We start from the raw sequence: 20,073 nt of genomic DNA, 5'->3' as shown, positions 1-20,073 counted from the left end.
TGGGGATTTAGGTGGCCAGCGGAAGCGTCTAAAGTCAGAAGAGTGTTCCTGGAGCCACTTTGTAGCGATTCTGGACGTGTGGGGTGTCGCATTGTCCGGCTGAAATTGTCCAAGTCCGTCGGAATGCACAATGGACATGAATGGGTGCAGGTGATCAGACAGGATGCTTACGTACCTGTCACCTGTCATAGTCGTATCTAGACGTATCAGGGGTCCCATATCACGCCAACTGCACACGCCCCATACCATCACAGAGCCTCCACCAGCTTGAACAGTCCCCTGTTGACATGTAGGGTCCATGGATTCATGAGGTTGTCTCCATACCCGTACACGTCCATCAGCTCGAAGCAATTGGAACCGAGACTCGTCAGACCAGGCAATGTGTTTCCAGTCCTCAACAGTCCAATGTCGGTGTTGTCGGGCCCAGGCGAGGCGTAAAGCTTTGTGTCGTGCAGTCATCAAGGGTACACGAGTGGGTCTTCGGCTCCGAACGCCCATATCGATGGTGTTTCGTTGAATGGTTCGCACGCTGACCTCTTGTTGATCGCCCAGCATTGAAATCTGCAGCAATTTGCGGAAGGGTTGCACGTCTGTCACGTTTAATGATTCTCGTCAGTCGTCGTTGGTCCCGTTCTTGCATGATGTTTTTCCAGCCGCAGCGATGTCGTAGATTTAATTTTTTACCGGATTCCCGATATTCACGGTACACTCGTGAAATGGTCGTACGTGAAAATCCAAATTTCATCGCTACCTCAGACATGCTATGTCCCATCTCTCGTGCGCCGACTATAACACCACGTTCAAACTCACTTAAATCTCGATAACCTGCCATTGTAGCAGCAGTAACCGATCTAACAACTATGCCAGACACTTGTGTTATATATATTATATTATCCTTGCAGACCGCAGCGCCGTACTCTGATTGGTTCCATATTTCTTTATTTGCATACGCATGCCTGTACCAGTTTTTTTGGCTCTTCAGTTTAATTTCACTAGTGACTTTTAGTTTTAGCTTCATTGTATGTTGTCAGTACGGGTAACCAAGTTACCCCTTGTCAACTCATATGTAACTCAGTATATCAAAAATTACTTCAGTCTGTAACATGTTGTGCATATATTTTTTTCCCCTTTCTTTGTATAAATGAAAGTGAATAAATGTCTTTTTGAAAAACAAAAAATTATATTTTTAAACATTTATCACTTCTGTGGTTTTTTGATGTCAATAAAAAACTTAAAAATCCTACACAAATATACTATACAGAATTTTTCACACAATTTCGTTTTAATTCATCTTGATTGATTCATCTTGATAAAATTGCGAAGAAAATTCAGAACATCCAGCGGTGGTGGATAAACTTTTGAGTTTTAATATAATCAAGCAGGTACCAACTATACATATACATGCAGTACAAGTCTCTAGACAAGCATATTCAAGTTCATTAACAATCACAAAAGAAAATAAACTTTCAAAAAAATTAAATATACTCTTGTACATAATTTACATTTCAACACATTATTTGCATATATAAATCCAAAAACTATCCTACCATATCTCCATACACAGTATTTCGCTGTACTAGCTAAAGACCAGAAAACGACACATTTCATTGGCACTAATTCCATCACACTAAAATTTGATCTGAGGCTTAATGTTCATTTTCGGGCATGGTTTTACCGTTTCGTATACGGAGTTTTCTATTGGTTTTTTTCCCGAATTTATTGTTTTTCAAACACAAAAAAGTGTCTTCTTATAATATGTATATATGTACGTAGAATTACATATTTTTTCAACATAAAGCATTTTAGGGAAATAAAACTAAAAATTATATCTATCATAATCATCCAAGCACTTGAATCTTTTTTCCTCTGTAGAACAGAAACGTATGAAGTGCAGTTTTATATTTTTGAACCGATTTTTTAATCAAATTAAAAGAGAATGATGGTAAAATATTTTTTCCTAGGAAAGAAATCCTTCTGTGGTTTGATTATTTCATTTCGATTGATTTTCATTCGTAATCTATATTCATAATATTGACTATCAGCTCAATATTTTCAATTATATTTTTATAAACACAGTCGATGAAATTAAGATCTGAAATTTTTGGTCATAAATAAATGGTTGGACAGTGGCGTAATCAAGACATTCACTTAATTGTGAATTGTGTGTTGTCAAAGGAAATAGAAATAATGTAAAATATCATGGATCTGCCTTGGACATACGCTTGGTGTTTCCCTTAGGGGAGATTACGATATTTAAATGTGATATTAAATTGCGATATTTCATGTTGAGTGTTGTTTCGGTGATATTGTGTTATTTTTATCATTATGTTCACTTCCGTATGTGTTTTTTTCCGTTCAATAAAAAAACAGCATCTCCTTTCAAAAAAAAAGTATTCGAAAAAATAATTGAATGTAACGATATCTCATGAGAAGTCAGAAGTGAAACTTTTTATCGCATCCATGACATGAATATGTTGAAGAGTAAACAAATACAAATGCAGCAAAATTTTTTCATTTACAAGTGATAGATGGGAAGGTTAGTTTATAATATATTTGGTTTTTCTAGCAAATACTTGAACATTCAGTAACAAAAATAAAAAATATTTTTCCCCTGTAACTCAATAAAAGAATAAGAATTTAATTTCAGTTGAAAAATTTTCAACTGTTACACATCTCCAGTTAATGAGGACTTGGTTTCATTTTCAGTAGCGAAAGTTAAACAATATGTTGTTCATTTTACCGAAACTCTTGCATCTGTCAGTTAAAATAATTAAATTTTCAATACTTTTGTAGTCACAGAAAGACAAAGATCTTTCTTGTATTCTGCCATGTTCATTTTTTTTATGTTTGGTATTACAATCACGATTCATGTTATTTCTGACCTTCGCAAACTTTCCTCATTTTGAGTTTAATATAGTGTATACGTGCCAGACCAATGCTTCGTCAGTATATATGGAAAACTAGCTGTGTGAGTAGATATTGATGTTTAAGGGTAAGGGTGTGATTATAGGGCACGCGTGTTTCCGATTCTGGAAACCCGCGTGCACTATAATCGCACCATAAGAAAGGAAAATTCATCTCTGCCCTCACGAGGACACGAAGGTGTTGGGAACACATAAATGAGTTTTCCTTTCTTAAACATCAATATCTCTTCACGCAGCCAGTTTTCCATATGTACTGTATTATCAAAGAAGAGGACGCCTTTCTCTGCAATACTGCATCTTTTGTACATGAACCATATTTTCTAATATATGAAATCTCAAGGTGAATAGTATATTTGGAAAACGATAGTAATACAATTTTTTTTCTATAAAGTACAGTCATACCATATCTTTGTCAGCACATGAGTTTTGTCTTCATAATACCAATGCGTTAAACACAAATAATAGATTTTTTTTTTTTTGGTAAATTATTCCTGAAACTCTACAAAAATATCTTGTGTAGACTATATATATCGTGTAACACTTCCTTGCTAGGAATTGAAAGAGATGAAAAACTAATGGATATTTCTAGAAAAAGAAGTACAATAGAAAATTTATACTTTATGTCAATAGTGTCATCTAGGCATAGAAGTAGCTTCATTCTCATTTCTATCTCAATTTTCTGTAGTATAAAGAGTAGCTATCGTACATAGTACGCTCTGGTTCATCTTTACGCAAGGCTCGGAAAGCTAAGTCATCTCGAACAAGGTCGGGATTACCTCTCGGGTGGCAAAGTGGTTGTGGAAATGATGAAGGAACTACATGCAAATAATCTGAAAATATACTCTGAGGTGGCAGAGGCTTTCGAGGAATACCAAAAGGTGGCTGCGGTTGCTCTAGTTTATTAGAATTGCTATGAAAAAAACGTCTGTATGACAAATCATCGTATTCAATGTCTGGTCGGTTTGTAAAAAGTACATCATTTTTTACTGGAATTGAAGGTGTGAAATGGGAAGAATACAGCATATATGAGGCAGTGTTTGTGTTCATTTTCATTGGTGCCAAAGACTTACGCAATTTTCTGAGTGCCATGTCATCCGATACTACATCTGGGATTCCGGATCGTCTCATAGGAGGAGCACGTTGTCCTTTTCTGTATGGTGTACAGAACTCTGGTCCTAATATTTCGTAAAAGCTATCACTTTTGCTTCTAGTGAGAGTACTACGTCCACGAAGTCTAGGCAACTGATGTTGAGTTGGCAGATCCCTTCGCTCTGCTCTGTCCAACAAATCAATGTCATGGAGATTTAAGTTCTTATACATTTCCTCCAGCTCGCAAATAGCTTTCTCACTGCGTCTAGTAACTCGTTTATGATTTCTATAAGATTCAAGATCACTCTTGTTGCTAACTGGAGATGACAAATCTGTAGGTGAGCAAGAAATTGGTAAACTAACTGAAGATTCTGGCTCAGGACTTTTTTTATTCTCGTTAGTAGCAAAGTTTAAGCCGCAGATGCTTGCCCGTTTTATTGGTGCTCGCGTATCTACCTGGAATTGCCTTAAGTGCTTAGATTTTCGATTACAGAAGTTGCTGTTATTATTAATGCTTTCGTAACCACAAGAAGACGAAGATCTTTCCAGTATACTGCTATATTTCTTCCTTGAATGCTCAATGTTTCCGTTTTCATTTGATTTTATTTCTGACTTTCGCAAGCTTTTCTGGTTTTGAGGACTTATATATATGCCAGACATACTGTATCTTTTGTTATCGGCGTCAAGAATGGAAATGTCTGTCATTCTTGGATCAGAAACTTTGATTTCCTGGCTATTTCCAGCACTTTTAGAACGTGTTAAAGCGCTGAGTCTAGCGACTGCTGATTGATTCCAAGGAGAACTTCGACCTGAATCACTCCGAACAACAGGACTAAGAATGCAAGAATCCGTGAAGGAATTAGTGGAACAAGAGCACTGGCTACGTTGCGCAGTAGCTAAAGGTGTCGGAGAGCTGTAGTCAGAAATTTTTCGAGATTGTAGAAGATCTGCGTCAAGGCTTGGACTAGAAGTAACTGACTGAGAACTTAGACCTGAATCTAATGGTGACGAAGGTGGAAGAGCGGGCATATGATAATTGGAATCCCTCACAAACCAAGGTATTGATTGCCAACTTCCTTGAGTGGATTCTGCACTATGTCTTCCGATCTGTGATACGTCACAGCAGGAAAAAGATGGAATTGGAGAACTATCTATTCTGTGCCAAGCTTTATTTTGACGAATAGTACCACCAGAAAAAAATTGATTCCTTGGTGGCGTAGGAAACATGGATACACAGTTTAGTGAGACGTTATCAACGAATTCATAACTATCTGGATGTTGTCGATGGCTTTCTGTAACTCTGCTATCGCTGGATCTTGAAAGGGTTCTTTGGCTTTGCGGTCGAGACGGTAAATATCCACTTCTGAGAGTATTTTGTTTGTTCCATTCCGGATTTCCTTCCGGGTAATCTGAATTTCCATTTGCGTATATTGGATAACCATTTGGCCATAACTGATATCCGTACGTATGAATCCTTGACTGAGGTGTTGACGCGCATGTTGTGTAGGGCGCATCATCGCAAACAGTAGATTTCATCATCGGAGGATCCTGGAAGCACTCATAGTACAAAGAACGATTGTGCTGCTCTTCGAGAAGCGTTGCCATCTTGCAGTCATAAAATTTGCAGAGATTGTCGAGAGGCAAATAAGGCAACGCATGATAAATTTCACCCGCACTTTCCATAGACGAAGATTCGGAGAAATCTGAAAATATATTTAAAAAAATAGTTTGTTGTTTATTTAGGTTGAAACATTATAAATAATTCTTACACACCAGAGCTTTTTCATTTTTTTGAGTGATTAGCGTTGTCCTATTCTGCCGATATTAAACTAATGCAAGCGTGTCCTTGTATGTCACATTAATTGTAACATCACCTACTTAATCCAAGCTATGCAACTACTACGTATAATTGGTCCGGAGACCATTTTTTACGGAGACCATGCTGTTTTCCCATTTCTTTTCCATTTTTTGAATATCTCAGTGAATATTTCACTTGGAAATGTGGAATTTTTTTTCCTTGACGTCAGGAGAGACAGAACAACTTTCTATTTGGGTTTTTGAGCACAGGGTGTCCGTATAAGAAAGTTTTTCATTTTAAAAACAACATTTTCATTTTAAAAACTATACAGCCCCTTGCAACATGAATGACATATAGGAGTAATACACATTATTTGGATACTTTTCTAATTGAAAGTATGCCTCTCTACGATCAACGGTTCGCTAAAATGTCATGCACCCTGTATATTACACCCGCATATATTCTATTGCTCATAAAGCATAGATAGCTCATATAGCCCCCTTAACGCGAATCACATGACACACCAAATTAATAACCTTCGAGATATGTTCTTTTTCAAGAATTTTTTTAATTCAATTTCACTTTATTGATTTCGTTTCTTGCATAATTCAAGATGAGAAGAAACAAATCAACCAAGGAGTCAACAGACCAATACTGGTTGATACATTGCAAATTTATAATGAATGATAACGAATACAAGTACGTATTAGTGAACAAAATTAGTGAAAAATAAAACAAAACGGGAAAAAAGAAACAAAAAGAATTAATGTGTAGTATGATTAATGAGAACAAAATCTCGAATGTCTATACAGTACTTTCACATGATTCGTATTTTTGGCAACAGGAAGGTGTGCAACTACTGTACATGAAATATACATTGCATGATTTTTAGATTAGTACTAATAATAGAAATTAGTATAATGTTGCAATATATATGATCGAATTCATTCATAATTTAACCGAATAAAAGGAGCGTAGAATAAATCAAAAAGAGAAACTATCGCCGTCATTGATTGAAAAATAGCTATTGCTTTCTGTGTTTTTGAAAGGTGATAAATTAGTACTGTTAAAAGAACTCTTAATATAATAATGTTAATATCGGGTGGTAAAGGGTTGCGAAATTTTGTGATGAGGTAATAAGTATAACATGCTTCTTCAGAAGTGTTTTGCCAATCAGAGGAAGCAAGTATACAATTGTTTAATCTATTTGAGAAACGAAAACTGTTTAAAGGCAAAGCAAAAATCGGCGTTTAAAAATAATTAAAGTGCATTTGTAAAGCTGAATACTCTACTTCATGGAGTTCTACAATCCCATGAAAAGAAACAATCTCTTCGCATATTGGAAACGTAGAAATTTTCCGCTTCATTTCATGTCAAAATTTCTCATCCACATTGCCCAACAGGCGTCGGATATGCTTTTCACGTTCAGCTTTTGCATTCATCTAATTAAATTGGTCACGGCTATGTTGAGACACTCACTTGTAAGCACAGAACAGTTGTACAGTATACATGCCTTACTTTGTGGTCATTTTCGAGGACAAATAACGAAGATTTCGATTTCTCTCTGTAGACGAATTTTCAATATGATTGTTTAGCATTCAGACCTTGTGAATCTGTAGAAGTGCAGAAAAATCTTATTACACGCATTTTGGACATTCCGCCTGTATTACACATGCATCAGCATCATCTCGAGATACAATTGTATGTTCATGCGTTCGGATAATGCTCCATTAGTTTTAAATAACACAGTTATGAATAGCGTGAGTATACGACCCCCTTCCTTCTTACCAGAATCATGGCCCACCGCTCTGTCTCAACTTTTTTGTGAAAATGTTAATTTTTTTCACGAAGTTTACTTGAATTTTGAATCTCTACCGAAATTGTGATTGAAGATAATTTTCATGACCGATAAATTATATTACAATTTAACTAAAAATGTAAACATTTATACAAATGCAAATACAAGGCCACAACAGGCAAAATGCCCAACCAGGTGGCTGACAAATACTTTATATATGAGTCTCACATATTTGACATGCGAATATTCTAGAACGTGTTAGGGAACATTCAAGTATTATGTCAGAATCGGGGGAATCAGATTTGCTGACTTTTGATTACGGGGGAGGGGGGAGGGTTTGAATGATGATTACATCATCACAACCACCCTTTATCAAAATATGAACTATTCTTAATGACATCTTTAATTTGTGTATTTTTGTCTGATCATTTTTGTCGCACCACAATCCTTTTCTGCACACGAGGATTAATTAGACCGGGACCTACAACTTATTGCCGATTCCGAACGGCAGCCTTTTTTATACTCACCGAGAGGTTGGTGCACTAACCCCACGGTGCGGGACTCTCTGCGGTAGAAATATTTTTCTGTGGTCGTGTTACCGTTTCTGTTGTACTCTTGTGTCAGGAAAGTTTCTGACAAGGACGAACCGGGTATCGAACTCGCGATACCTCTAAACATCCTTTGGTATATAGACGAGTATCTCATCGACCTACCACGATAAGATTGGGCTACCGCGTCCCTGTATTTTTGCGTGTATCTTTCGTTATTTCCTGAAAAACTTGACTACGCTTGGTGTGCGCCCACCTTGCGCTATAGTCAAGACCAGACACATCCATCAAATTGCATCGATAGCTATATAGAAAGGAATTACCCCAAATTACACAAATGGTTTTTCTAAGCGATCATCTTGACATTAATTGATTGACATCTCCAAAATTTAGAGAAATCATGATGAGACGAGAGCTCAATGCTTTGTAATTCGCACAAACTCGCAACGAAAATCTATACCACTCAATTAATTAATGTTCAAAACTTTAACTATATGCTGAGGTGAACTCGGAAAGAAAAATCATCTGGTCTCTGCCGAGACTCCAACCCAGGCCCTCTTTCATTCCAGGCAAGCACGCTACCATCTACACCACTGGAAACAAAGCCCTGCCTACCATGATAGGCGTAAAATAAAGAAAATATCTGTTTCCCTTCATTTTATAGAGTGTCGGATAGTGGCGGTCGGACTCACTATGCATATTCTCGAAAGAAAATCCCAATCAGGGAAGTACGCAAGATCGACCTTTGAAGTTAATAGCCTTCAAATAGCATTGAAATTAGCATAACTTATCAGCCACCTCGTTGGGCATTTTGCCTGTTGTGGCGTTGAATTTGTATTTGTATTTGTATAAATTGGCTATAACAACGTATAAAGGTATTTGCTTTCGATGGTTAAATTTTTTTGAAAAATATTCTTTTTTTATCCAAAATAAATTTTTGATCGTCTTTGGGAGAGGGGAACACGAGCCCCTAATGCTCCTGCGTACGCCTCTGATCCCAATATGCAGTAAGAGGAGGGGGGAGGCAGAGCGGACAAAAGTTTGTTGACGGGGGGGTTCAGACTTTTCCTGAAGGAGGGGGGATTAAAAATACCTAAAAAGCTGCGTAATACTTGAATAGCCCTTTAAGCACCTAAGAAGAAAATGATAGTAAATATAATTAAAATATGTGAATATATAATGATAAAATAATAAATTATTTGGTAGGTCGTTTTAGTTCTAATTTACCTTTTAACGACCGAATTAAGATTTAGATTGATTTTCATAATTTTAAACTTTTATTCCTCCTTAAAAATATATTTACAAATTTTAATTTATGCCAAAATTCCTAAAATGAATAAATGAATGGATTTTTTGTTTTTTAAATTAAATTTGGAATCTCGCACCTGATAGGGAAAAAATCAAGTGCTTTTATGAAGGGAAAATATTTTTTCTAATTAATAATACCGATGTTCTTTATTGTGAATATTGGCCGTTAAAAGGTTTTAAAGACAAAAAAATATATAGTAACGTTTTTCAAACAATTAGTTAGTACACCACAAATTATCTAACCTATTTATCTAGTAAATAAAGGGTTAACGTGTTTTTCGTGGAATACATTTTAATTCACTGTGATTTGCAAAAACCTTTTGCTGGCTACCCACTAGTAATTTTTCAAGCAATTTTCGCTGTAAATTGGTATTTTTGTCAACCATAGTCAATTTTTTTTGTTTCCATCTGGTGATGTTCCATATGATCTGTAGGATGAAATATACTAGTTACTCTAGTTACGAATGAAATAGTAGGCATCCTATTGACTATTTCTACCATTTGATAATTTTATCTGTGAAAGGGTAGAAGAGAGAGTTTTGTGTATTTTACATTTTCAATTCGATTTTTACTGTTATTATTATTATTTAGTATTCTCGAATTAACACTCAAAATTTTTGTCTTTTTTACGTGTAAGCATTGATTTCCAAAATGAATCCTTATTAAATTTTTCGAAATCTTCGCACACAGTCTGTGTATGAACGTTGATTTTCAAATAAATTGAAAGAACCATTTCATAATTTTCTTACAGGTTTTTTTTGTCTAGCTTCTTCGATTTCCAAGGTAGAATTTTTTCTAATTTTTTAACTAATCAACCCTTTCCTATCAAGTACATTGGTTTTAATAGAGTGTGTAACCAAAAACCTTCAAATGAAAAGTTATTCAATCGTCTTCGTACTTGATCGGACGATCAATATGAAAAGGTATTCTTAATAGAGTAATATACAGGGTGTCCTGTAAGTTCTAACTCGGCCTTTATCTCATCAACGTTCGCCGCAAAGGTATGGTTTTGACTTAAAAAATTCTCAAAATGTGTTCAAGAATAAATCTGTACCAGTTTTGAGTGTGAAAATTCAATGTGTTATAAAATAAAATACAAAACTAAATTTTTATATGATCTCCTTGTCCTCTAACTTCCAATTAGAAAGTTTTTGCTCCATCTCTCCTGTAGTCGACAAAAAAAATTCCACGCTTTTGAATGCAATATTCACTGAGATATATGAATTCTAAAATCGGAGAAAAGTTAGGAAAGAACAGTAAAAATGAGGGAAAGAAGCGTTGTTCATTAGTTTATTTTGTCCCCCCCCAAAAAAAAATTTCTCTGATTTTAAATTCAAATATCTCAGCGCATATTGCATTTAGAAACGTGGATTTTTTTTCTGTTGACCTCAGGTGAGACAGGGCAAAATTTTTCTAATTAGAAGTTGGGGGACAAGGGGACCGTGTAAAAACTTATACATTCTCTATTTTATGACATCGTATTTTCTCGAAACACGAGTGAGTTTTGAATAAATTTTGAGCATTTTTTAAACCAAACTGCACTTCTTCGACGGACGGTTGATGAGATAAATTCCGAGTTAAGACTTACAGGATACCCTGCATATCCATAGACTATGGTATTCTTGGTCTCGTGCCAGTGCTTTAGGATTCTGAATCTTTAGAAACATACGTACGATTCGTCATCTTTCTAACATGATTTGTCGCAAAAGATTTGCGTGAAGAATAAAAAAGTGCACACAACCGGCTACAACACCACAAAAATCAACCAAGCATTATAAGTTGAGTTTGGACTGTCGAGGAGTTAACGTCCGTGCAAATTGTAGTACCGCGTTATGAGAGCGAAAGCTAAGGTGGTGGGAAGAGATGGTTGAATATAGAGGCCGTTTCTCAACATTTGCCGTAAATGGTGAGAAAAGTGCACCGGCCTCGAACCATATTGCTCGCTCGCCTGTCTGAACGCTTCGCTGACGACCGATTGATGTAACTTATTGCCTGGAATTTTACTACCTGGTCATTGAAAGAAATATATTGCTTGCTGCTTTTTTGAAGGGCTTGCCTTTTCGTATTGTTCCTGTACGAGATACGTATTGCATACACGAGAGGTGACTTTTAGTATTTTTAAGGTACACTATTATTATCTGTGTGCTCAGTTTCCCTTTCCGACTTTATTAACTCGTATGCATGTCCGAAAAATTTTCCATTCAAATATGGCCTGTGTAAAACAAATATTATTTTATGCCAATGGTAGTCGAGAATTTACATACAGGGCGTCCATAATTAAAAGATCCCATTTTAAAGTAGACTACAGGCGAAACCAGTCATCAGAAAAGTGTGAAATTTTGTGGAGGGGATGGAAGTGATGGGAATTTGTTTTGGAGGAGGGATTAGTTACACATGTCGCCACCACAGGGCGCTTTATTAAGAAATGACACATTTAGGTAAACGTTTACAATTTTAACAATTGTTAAACACTTCTACAATTGTTACTGCAACAAAACATGTTCCACATGATGGCCATCATTTTCAGATACCATGTGAAATCGCAAGATGGCATGTTCCACAACTGACCGAAGTGTGCGCGGGGAAAAGTTCAATGCGTGGCGGGAAATGCTGCTGCCTTTAAGGTAAGGTAAAGTTCTTGGATTGTCACGACTTACCAGACGTTTCAAATGCCCCTAAAGCCAAAAATCGCATGAATTAAGGGCCGGGGATAACGGAGGCCATAGAGTAGGGGAAGTGCCGACTGATGACATGTTCTGTAAAATGTGTTTTAAGAACATTCTTAACACACGCTGCAATGTGTGGAGGAGCTCCGTCTTGCATAAAGAATGTCTGCAAAGCAGCGACGTGCTTGCAGAGCCGGAACAATTTCGTTCTGTAACAGCAATGTATATCGCTTCCCGGTGATCGGACATGTCACTGGACCTGTAGAACGTAACTCCTCGTCGAAGTATGGAACGAGAATAAATGATACAGTAAATCCACACCATAATGTCAGTTTTGGTGAATGCAACGGAACCTCTAAGCGTGCGGATTTTCTGATTTCCAAATTCGGCAGTTGTGAGTATTGACTGCAACCATCCAAGTGAAAATGCGCTTCGTCTGTCTAGAGGATATTCCAAAGAATCGACCTCAACGCGAGCTAGAAACTGCAGTGAGAACCGGAGTCGAGCGTCATAATCATGTGGAAACAACCGCTGCACAAGTGTAAGTTTGTACGGATAATATCGGAGGATATTCTCTCTTCATGATCTTATGGACAGTTGAACGTGGCTTATCCAACGCTTGTGCTGCACGTCTGACACTACTGCTACCACGAGAATTTGAAGCTCTGTCCTCATCCATATCAAGCGAAACCTCCTGTACTGTGCCTATAGAAACGGGTTTTTTCCTCTTCCAGGACGAACAACCAACGATCCTGTGGTTTCAAATTTCATTATTACACTCCGCAGGTTTTTGACATTCATTGGACCTTTTCGAATCCTCTTCCAAGTCCGATATTTCCGTAGAGTAGTTACTGCGGAATTGCTGTTTTGGTGAAACAATTTGACCAAGAAAGCGCGATCTCATAAACTTATCGTCATTGTGAGCAGCAAACACATTTTGAGAAACAAGATCTCCGCGAATGTTTCTAGGTTTCAAAACAGCTGCTGCGTGGCATCACATAAATTTACATGTTTACTACAGGTATTCAAAATTAAACGCCCTCTGGTGCGTGCACTAATCCCCCCCCCCCCCGAAACAAATTCCCATCACTTCATGAAGTCCTCCACAAAATTTCACACTTTTCTTATGACTGGTTTCGCCTGTAGGCTATTTTAAAATAGGATCTTTTAAATATGGACGCCCTGTACAATTCGATTTTCATTTCTAATGTTGAAATTTAGTCAAAACTAAGATTTGCCGCGTGGTTGGTTAGTTAATTGAAATCAAACCTCATAGAAAGCACTCTTAAATTTCTTTTGATACATAAATTAGTCGTGTGGGGAGACACGAAAACCAAAACTGTCTATACGTCAGTTTCACATTCAATTCTTTGAGCATCATAAAGCGCGAATATTCCTTTTTCAATAGGCGGTACAGTATAAAATTTGAATAATTTACCTAAAATGTCTCAACTGGAGATCTTTATTAGTTTTCTAACAAAAATGTGATAATTTTATTAGATTTGATTTAGATGCCTTGCTGAATATATTTGACTGGTAGTGGTAAAACCTACTTTCCTCTTTTTAAATTTGAAACCTATACATTAAAAAGTTAATTTAACAATGTGCGAGATATTTTCATCGTTTGATTGAAAATATAGCCAAGAGGTCTTTTTGAGGAGTTGTTATCTTTATGATGAGATAGACAAAATGAAAAACATCAACTTCCTCTGAATGAAAATTGTCTAATCCTCCATATACTTGGAATGAAATTTCCCCCTAGATATAGTGTCGTGAAACGGAAAAAAATGAACACTATACTAGTGATACCTCTGGTACGTCTCTAGTATGTTGTTGATGAAACACCGTATAGCTAATGCAAATTCTGCTAAATTAAAGTAAATTTGCATATGAGAAGTTTCCTTTTAATCGTGCTTGGACCACTTATCAATTCAGCGTGAAAAATTTAACTGACCTCTTAATGTACACATTCCGTTTCTTTCAGGTGAATTTTGTTCCTGGGTTGGTTGAAACTTTCTGAAAATATCCTACAAACGTTCTGGGTTTTACGGCTCAACACATTGAAAATATACTTATGATGGAGATCTTTATTAGTTTTAAAAATAGGTTTTAGTTAAAATAAAGCTTTTTAGTTATAAATTGAAAAAAAAGACAATGATTCATAATGCACATGACTACAATTATTCAGACATTGATCTGATGGAGCGACCGTAGCCGCACATCCGTTGTCTCTCACATCAATGAAAGAAAACACTTTTTCCAGGAAACTGTCGAATCACCGTGAAAGGAAAAAATCCATACACAAGTTGAAGGTCAAAATAATGTCACGCTGTAATCCGAAAATATGAAACAGCAAAAAATGTCACAGTTCATTGAAATTACCACCATTATTTTGTAACACTGGTGGTTGAAATAACTAATCATATTGGAACAGTCAGATGAGATGAGCGTTCGCAATTTCGGCTAGTGCAAACGTTATTATTCTTTTTATCTTGGATTCCAGCCAGACATTCAAATTTGAAGTCTGTGGCAATAAAGATAATATATATATTGTATATAAAAGAAAAGAATTATTCTATTGCCCCCTCTACGAGACAATGACGAGATGACGTGCCGTAAAAGAAATGGACACGCACTCGGTAATAGACATTTTTCATCTATTCTTGAATATCGAGAGTCCGTCTCTATACGACTACATCCTGAAAAATCACTCATCACGTAACCACTCTTTTGATTGTTTCAACGAAGTTAGGATACAAAGCATTACATTTATTAGCTACTTAAAGTAAGTTTAAATGCTATTGTTTTATACATTTTTATCTATTTATTTATTCGTGATGCGAGACTGATAATCGCTTAACGGCAATGCATTTCTAGAGTTTTTCTTATACGATAGAATGGATACACACGTAAAGGACTTCTCAGTATTCATTTATCGCTATTTCGGAGTGATATTGGTTGATTTTGGGTGATCCCTCTTCGATTTGAAGTCAATTACATCATTTCAAATCTCAAATCCTCTTTTTTTTCCAAGAGAAAAACCAAAGTACAAGAAAATCTTACAATTAATCTTTATCTAAAAAAACCAACAGTGTCTGTTACCGTCAGGACTGATTCACGATTATATTACACAAATAAACTAAACGCCTCGTCTATCGACTTTTCCATTATGAATGATAATAATCCATAATTATTTGTAAACTGTGTTTGTTCATTTGGTGAATTTTATCAGAAAACGGTTGAATGCCCTTTACAAATAAACACGAACACGCGTAAACGAGTGAAATACAAGTGTTTTCATTGTTATCATTGAAATAGAAATGCGAAACAAAACATTGTTACGCATATGTTGTTGAGAGATTTGTTTTCTAAAGGAAATCAGTAAATACCAAACACTGTGATTTTCAAAACATGAGTTTACCATTACTTGTACATATTTTCATTGCAATGCATAAGCCTAAATTACGTTACTGCAGTGTAGTAAAGAGATTAGAGTTGATAATTGGAGTCTTGAATTGTGAAAAACATTCCAAAGTAATTATGGATTTTCATCTATTAATTAGCTCCGTGATTTTCGTTAAGTATGGGTTTTTATCGTATATAATCAATCCTTTCTTCGTTAAATTATATATAGTTGTTTGGACATCACAGGAATTTTGTATTTTTATTAAATTCTATTTATCCTCTCCACACAATCAATAAAACTATTTTTAAACAAGCACATACTTTTCCAAGGAACGAAAATCAGATATTGACAACAACCACAAGACATATTCAGTTTTTTCTTCGAACATTTTTCTTCACGGCCACGAAAAATGACCGAAACAGAATCCCGATGTACCAAAGTTGTTTACGTGTGGATTCAAGCTATTAATAATAACGATTCAGTTGTTGAGAAATTCCCCTCTTAAATCTACCCATGTAAATAAAGCACTTCAGATACTCAAAAAGCTTAATTCTTCACTTATCTTCAGAGAGAGAGAGAGAAAAAAGGCAAGTTTGAAATCACGAAGTCCGTCCTGATTTCATTCTTACTTATTTGAGGTTGGACATGACCATTAGAAAGATAATGATCCAAGTCGAATCTTTCCTCATCGGTCATGTAATCAAAACCGATGGTTATTCTTTATAAAATAAACAAAAACAACTTTATTCGCATTTTTGTGTTAAACACAATGAGATGTATATATCAGAAATATAAAACAAATTTTTTAATCTTATGTGACCAACAGTTGAGTTGAATAATATTACACGAGATGAAAATTATTGAGAAAATCAAGCGATGAAGATTTTCGTGAGTTGAACGCAAGTTACGCATTTGGTGAGAATGGAATCAAAAATTGAGCAGAAAGTTTTATAGCTTTCTTCCAAATCAATAGCCGCACAATAATTTTAAGGAGTTTCTGTGGAGAAAAACATGATGCATTTTACAAAACTGTGTATATGGACATTAGGTGAATTATGTCCATAGTCCGTCTCAAAAATTGATTTTTGACTGCAAGATGGAACGCTTCTCGAAGAGCAGCACAATCGTTCTTTGTACTATGAGTGCTTCCAGGATCCTCCGATGATGAAATCTACTATTTGCGATGATGCGCCCTATACAACATGCGTGTCAACACCTCAGTCAAGGATTCATACGTACGGATATCAGTTATGGCCAAATGGTTATCCAATATACGCAAATGGAAATTCAGATTACCCGGAAGGAAATCCGGAATGGAACAAACAAAATACTCTCAGAAGTGGATATTTACCGTCTCGACCGCAAAGCCAAAGAACCCTTTCAAGATCCACCGATAGCAGAGTTACAGAAAGCCATCGACAACATCCAGATAGTTATGAATTCGTTGATAACGTCTCACTAAACTGTGTATCCATGTTTCCTACGCCACCAAGGAATCAATTTTTTTCTGGTGGTACTATTCGTCAAAATAAAGCTTGGCACAGAATAGATAGTTCTCCAATTCCATCTTTTTCCTGCTGTGACGTATCACTGATCGAAAGACATGGTGCAGAATGAATCCACTCAGGGAAGTTGGCAATATACCTTGGTTTGTGAATGTTCCAATTATCACATGCCCGCTCTTCCATCTTCGTCACCATTAGATTCAGGTCTCAGTTTTCAGTCGGTTACTTCTAGTCCAAGCCTTGACGTAGATCTTTTGAGATGGACAAAAAAAACTTTAAGGACGTTTAAGCACAAAAGGAATGTCACAAATACGAAGATAAATTGATAGCAAATAAACCTTTGATATATAGGTGCTATGTTTACTCTCTATTTGATATATATTTGCTAATTAGGTGCTTTAACACCATGTTTATAATTCACATGAAAAGTCACAAGTAATAATTCAATCATAATTAGAAAATTAGACATTTGAATATATCTCGAAAGTTTAAGAACAGCACAAAAAAATCCTGGTACAATGTATACAACCCCAAAATAAAGTATCAATGACGTTTTCTCCTGTCCCTGTATTATTTTAAAAATTGCGTGTTCTCATTGACAGAATCATGTTTCAAGGATTTCTGGCTTCAGGGAATGTTCGCATCCTCGACAGCAATAACGAGTCCTTCTAGAGGCTTTTATTGCTCTCCATGATTACAAACCTCACGGATAAGAATGTCACACAGTTTCTTTGTCAGCTTTAGACCCGGTCTCAATGCTGGTCAGTCCGAATTTAAGAAAATTTATTGTGAGAGCTACTGTTTTGTGATGTCGAAATAAGAAAGAAAGCATTTCATGCTGAAACTCTTACTATACCTACAAACTTACTCTTACTATCCCTAAGAAGCTCGTCAAACGGTAGCAAATGTTGCTAGAGTGTTTCGTGATTCTTCTTCAAGTCTTATCTTCCCTCAAGAATCGACAGAAATGATCTGACGATTCAAACCAAATCCTCTCCAAATCATCGGTATAATTTTCCACCCTTTCATTGGTCGAAGACAATCCTTGGCTCTTCAGTAAAGTCATGCTGATAAGTGTTCCAGTCATCATGGTCATCTAAATTTCACTTTTTCTCTTCGATGAATATTAGTTTCTCAGACATTTGCTTCTATAACAAATTCACTTTTCTTGTTCCACTCCATTCTTAGCTCTTGTGACATTGTTTTAGACAAGGTATGCATACCGTTTCTTTTTCAGTTTAATTTAGTTGCAGTCCCATATGCGTCTACATACTGTATCTTTGACATGTTTATATATAGCCACAGATTATTTTTCAAATTTTTCACTTCGCAAAAAAAAACCATGTTTTGAGTTGACATCATTCGCCAGATCTGTCTGTCTATCCGAATACACGTAGATGTGCCCTTCGAGAGCTCTATTTTACACCGAAAACTTATCAAGTTGTAAATGTTGGTTGCATTTACTACTTCACTTAGTGTCACCTGATCACTGAAGTAGTTCCTTCTTGGGATAGAGAAGGCAGGGCATCGTTTCACATAGTGAAGTGGAGTCTCGTCTTCCTCTCCACACACAGAACAAATAGGTGAATCTGCATAGCCACAGTTGTGTAGGTGTTTCGCTAGGTTAGCATGACCAGTGATGATCTGTATAATCTGACGAATCTGTTTTCTATTCAGTGAAATACGTTTTTTGGGAAATCTGGTTTTGTTCCCAAGGTCAGCTTAGCCTGTCTGCAGTCCTGCCTCGAGTTCCATTGCCGATAATGTTTATTTTCTATCTATTGTTTTTGACATCTCCTTTTATGGTTGGCATTGAAACAGGATAGAAAGGTTCAGGTCCAGAAAGCTTAAGGTTCGCTGCCTCTTTGGCTATCTGGTCTGCAAGTTCGTTTCCCTGGAAATTTACATATCCAGGAACCCAGTAAAGGTCGATGTTGTTGTCAAATGCTGCTAAGTTGTTCAACATATCAGTGCAGTAGTTGACACACAGTTGAAACTTGAAAACGTTGTCAAGAGCCATTAATGCTGATTGGCTATCAGAGAAAATAATGATTTTTGTTTGTTATGATGCCCTTCAGCAATAAGGTTTTCAGCTAGCATGGCTATTGCAAGTACTTCAGCTTTTAAAACTATAGTCGTTTTACCAAGATACAGATGTATCTTATGGTGGTCATGATCTACTCTAGATATACGGAAGTTTTGGTTATCCTGGAGCCATCAGTGTAGCATTCAATAGCTCCAGTCGAGATGTTAACTACTACTAAACCACACATGTACCTCGTCCATATTCCTCTGCGGAATTTGTAACGAATGGGTACATGTTGGGATGTGAATGTCTGTGTTATGAACATAACGTGAAGCTTGTTTCTGCGTAATGCTTGTTATAGTGCTGCCATCAACCACATATTTTTTGAACTATGGGTGAAGTGCAATGTTTGAAGATTTTATCGTTGTAGGCCTGTTGCTCTCTGCGGCGAGACTTTTTAGTGGGGAGATCGCCTTGCATTCGCACCTCGAAGTTGGGAATCACAGAAAACCAACTTCAGCCGACCACCACTGTGGCGACGGTGGGGTTTGAACCCGTAACCTAGAGATGCGAGTCCGTCACTATGACCACTTGACCACCACAGTGGCTCGGGATGTTAACTTGATTTGATCGGTCAAGAATATTAGAAATTTTTTCAGCATTTTTACTTTCCAATTTGCACTCGCAGATTCTAGAAATCATTCTGTCACGCACTGCGATTTCTCCAACATTTTAAATCACTAGCAAAAACATTCCTTCTGCTTTTTTCCCACTCTGAACACACGTCAATTCAGCCGACACAACGCACGCATCTTCTTTAAAATTTGCATAAAGGGCTTAAACTTATGAGACTGATTTCCTATCAAAATAATAAAAAATATATTATTTTAACTAACATTTTTATTGTTGTCAAGGAAACATTTATTTTCAGGATATTATGCTGAGGTGAACTCGGAAAGAAAAGTCATCTTGTCTCCAGCGGGACTCTCGAACCCAGGCTCTCTT

The 20,073-nt window shown here is 36.4% G+C and overlaps 1 protein-coding gene across 1 annotated transcript; it reads right to left on the bottom strand.

Moving 5' to 3' along the window:
* Positions 1-1,309: 1,309 nt before the first annotated feature.
* On the bottom strand, positions 1,310-16,958 carry LOC149067667 (uncharacterized). The gene is made up of 2 exons (XM_089252462.1): positions 16,889-16,958; positions 1,310-5,716 (listed from the first exon to the last, which is right to left on the bottom strand). Exon 2 carries the CDS (start codon positions 5,694-5,696, stop codon positions 3,591-3,593), a length of 2,106 nt encoding a protein of 701 aa, XP_089108588.1. The 5' UTR covers positions 5,697-5,716; positions 16,889-16,958; the 3' UTR covers positions 1,310-3,590.
* Between the last annotated feature and the right edge of the window lie 3,115 nt (positions 16,959-20,073).

The sequence above is a fragment of the Pholcus phalangioides genome, unplaced genomic scaffold (genome assembly GCF_987345545.1).
Source record: "Pholcus phalangioides strain wild (caught in Gottingen) unplaced genomic scaffold, Ppha-v1.0 ptg000029l_1, whole genome shotgun sequence".
Lineage (NCBI taxonomy): Eukaryota > Metazoa > Arthropoda > Arachnida > Araneae > Pholcidae > Pholcus > Pholcus phalangioides.
Note: the sequence above shows the minus strand (reverse complement) of the source record. Positions and strands in the feature narration are given on the sequence as shown.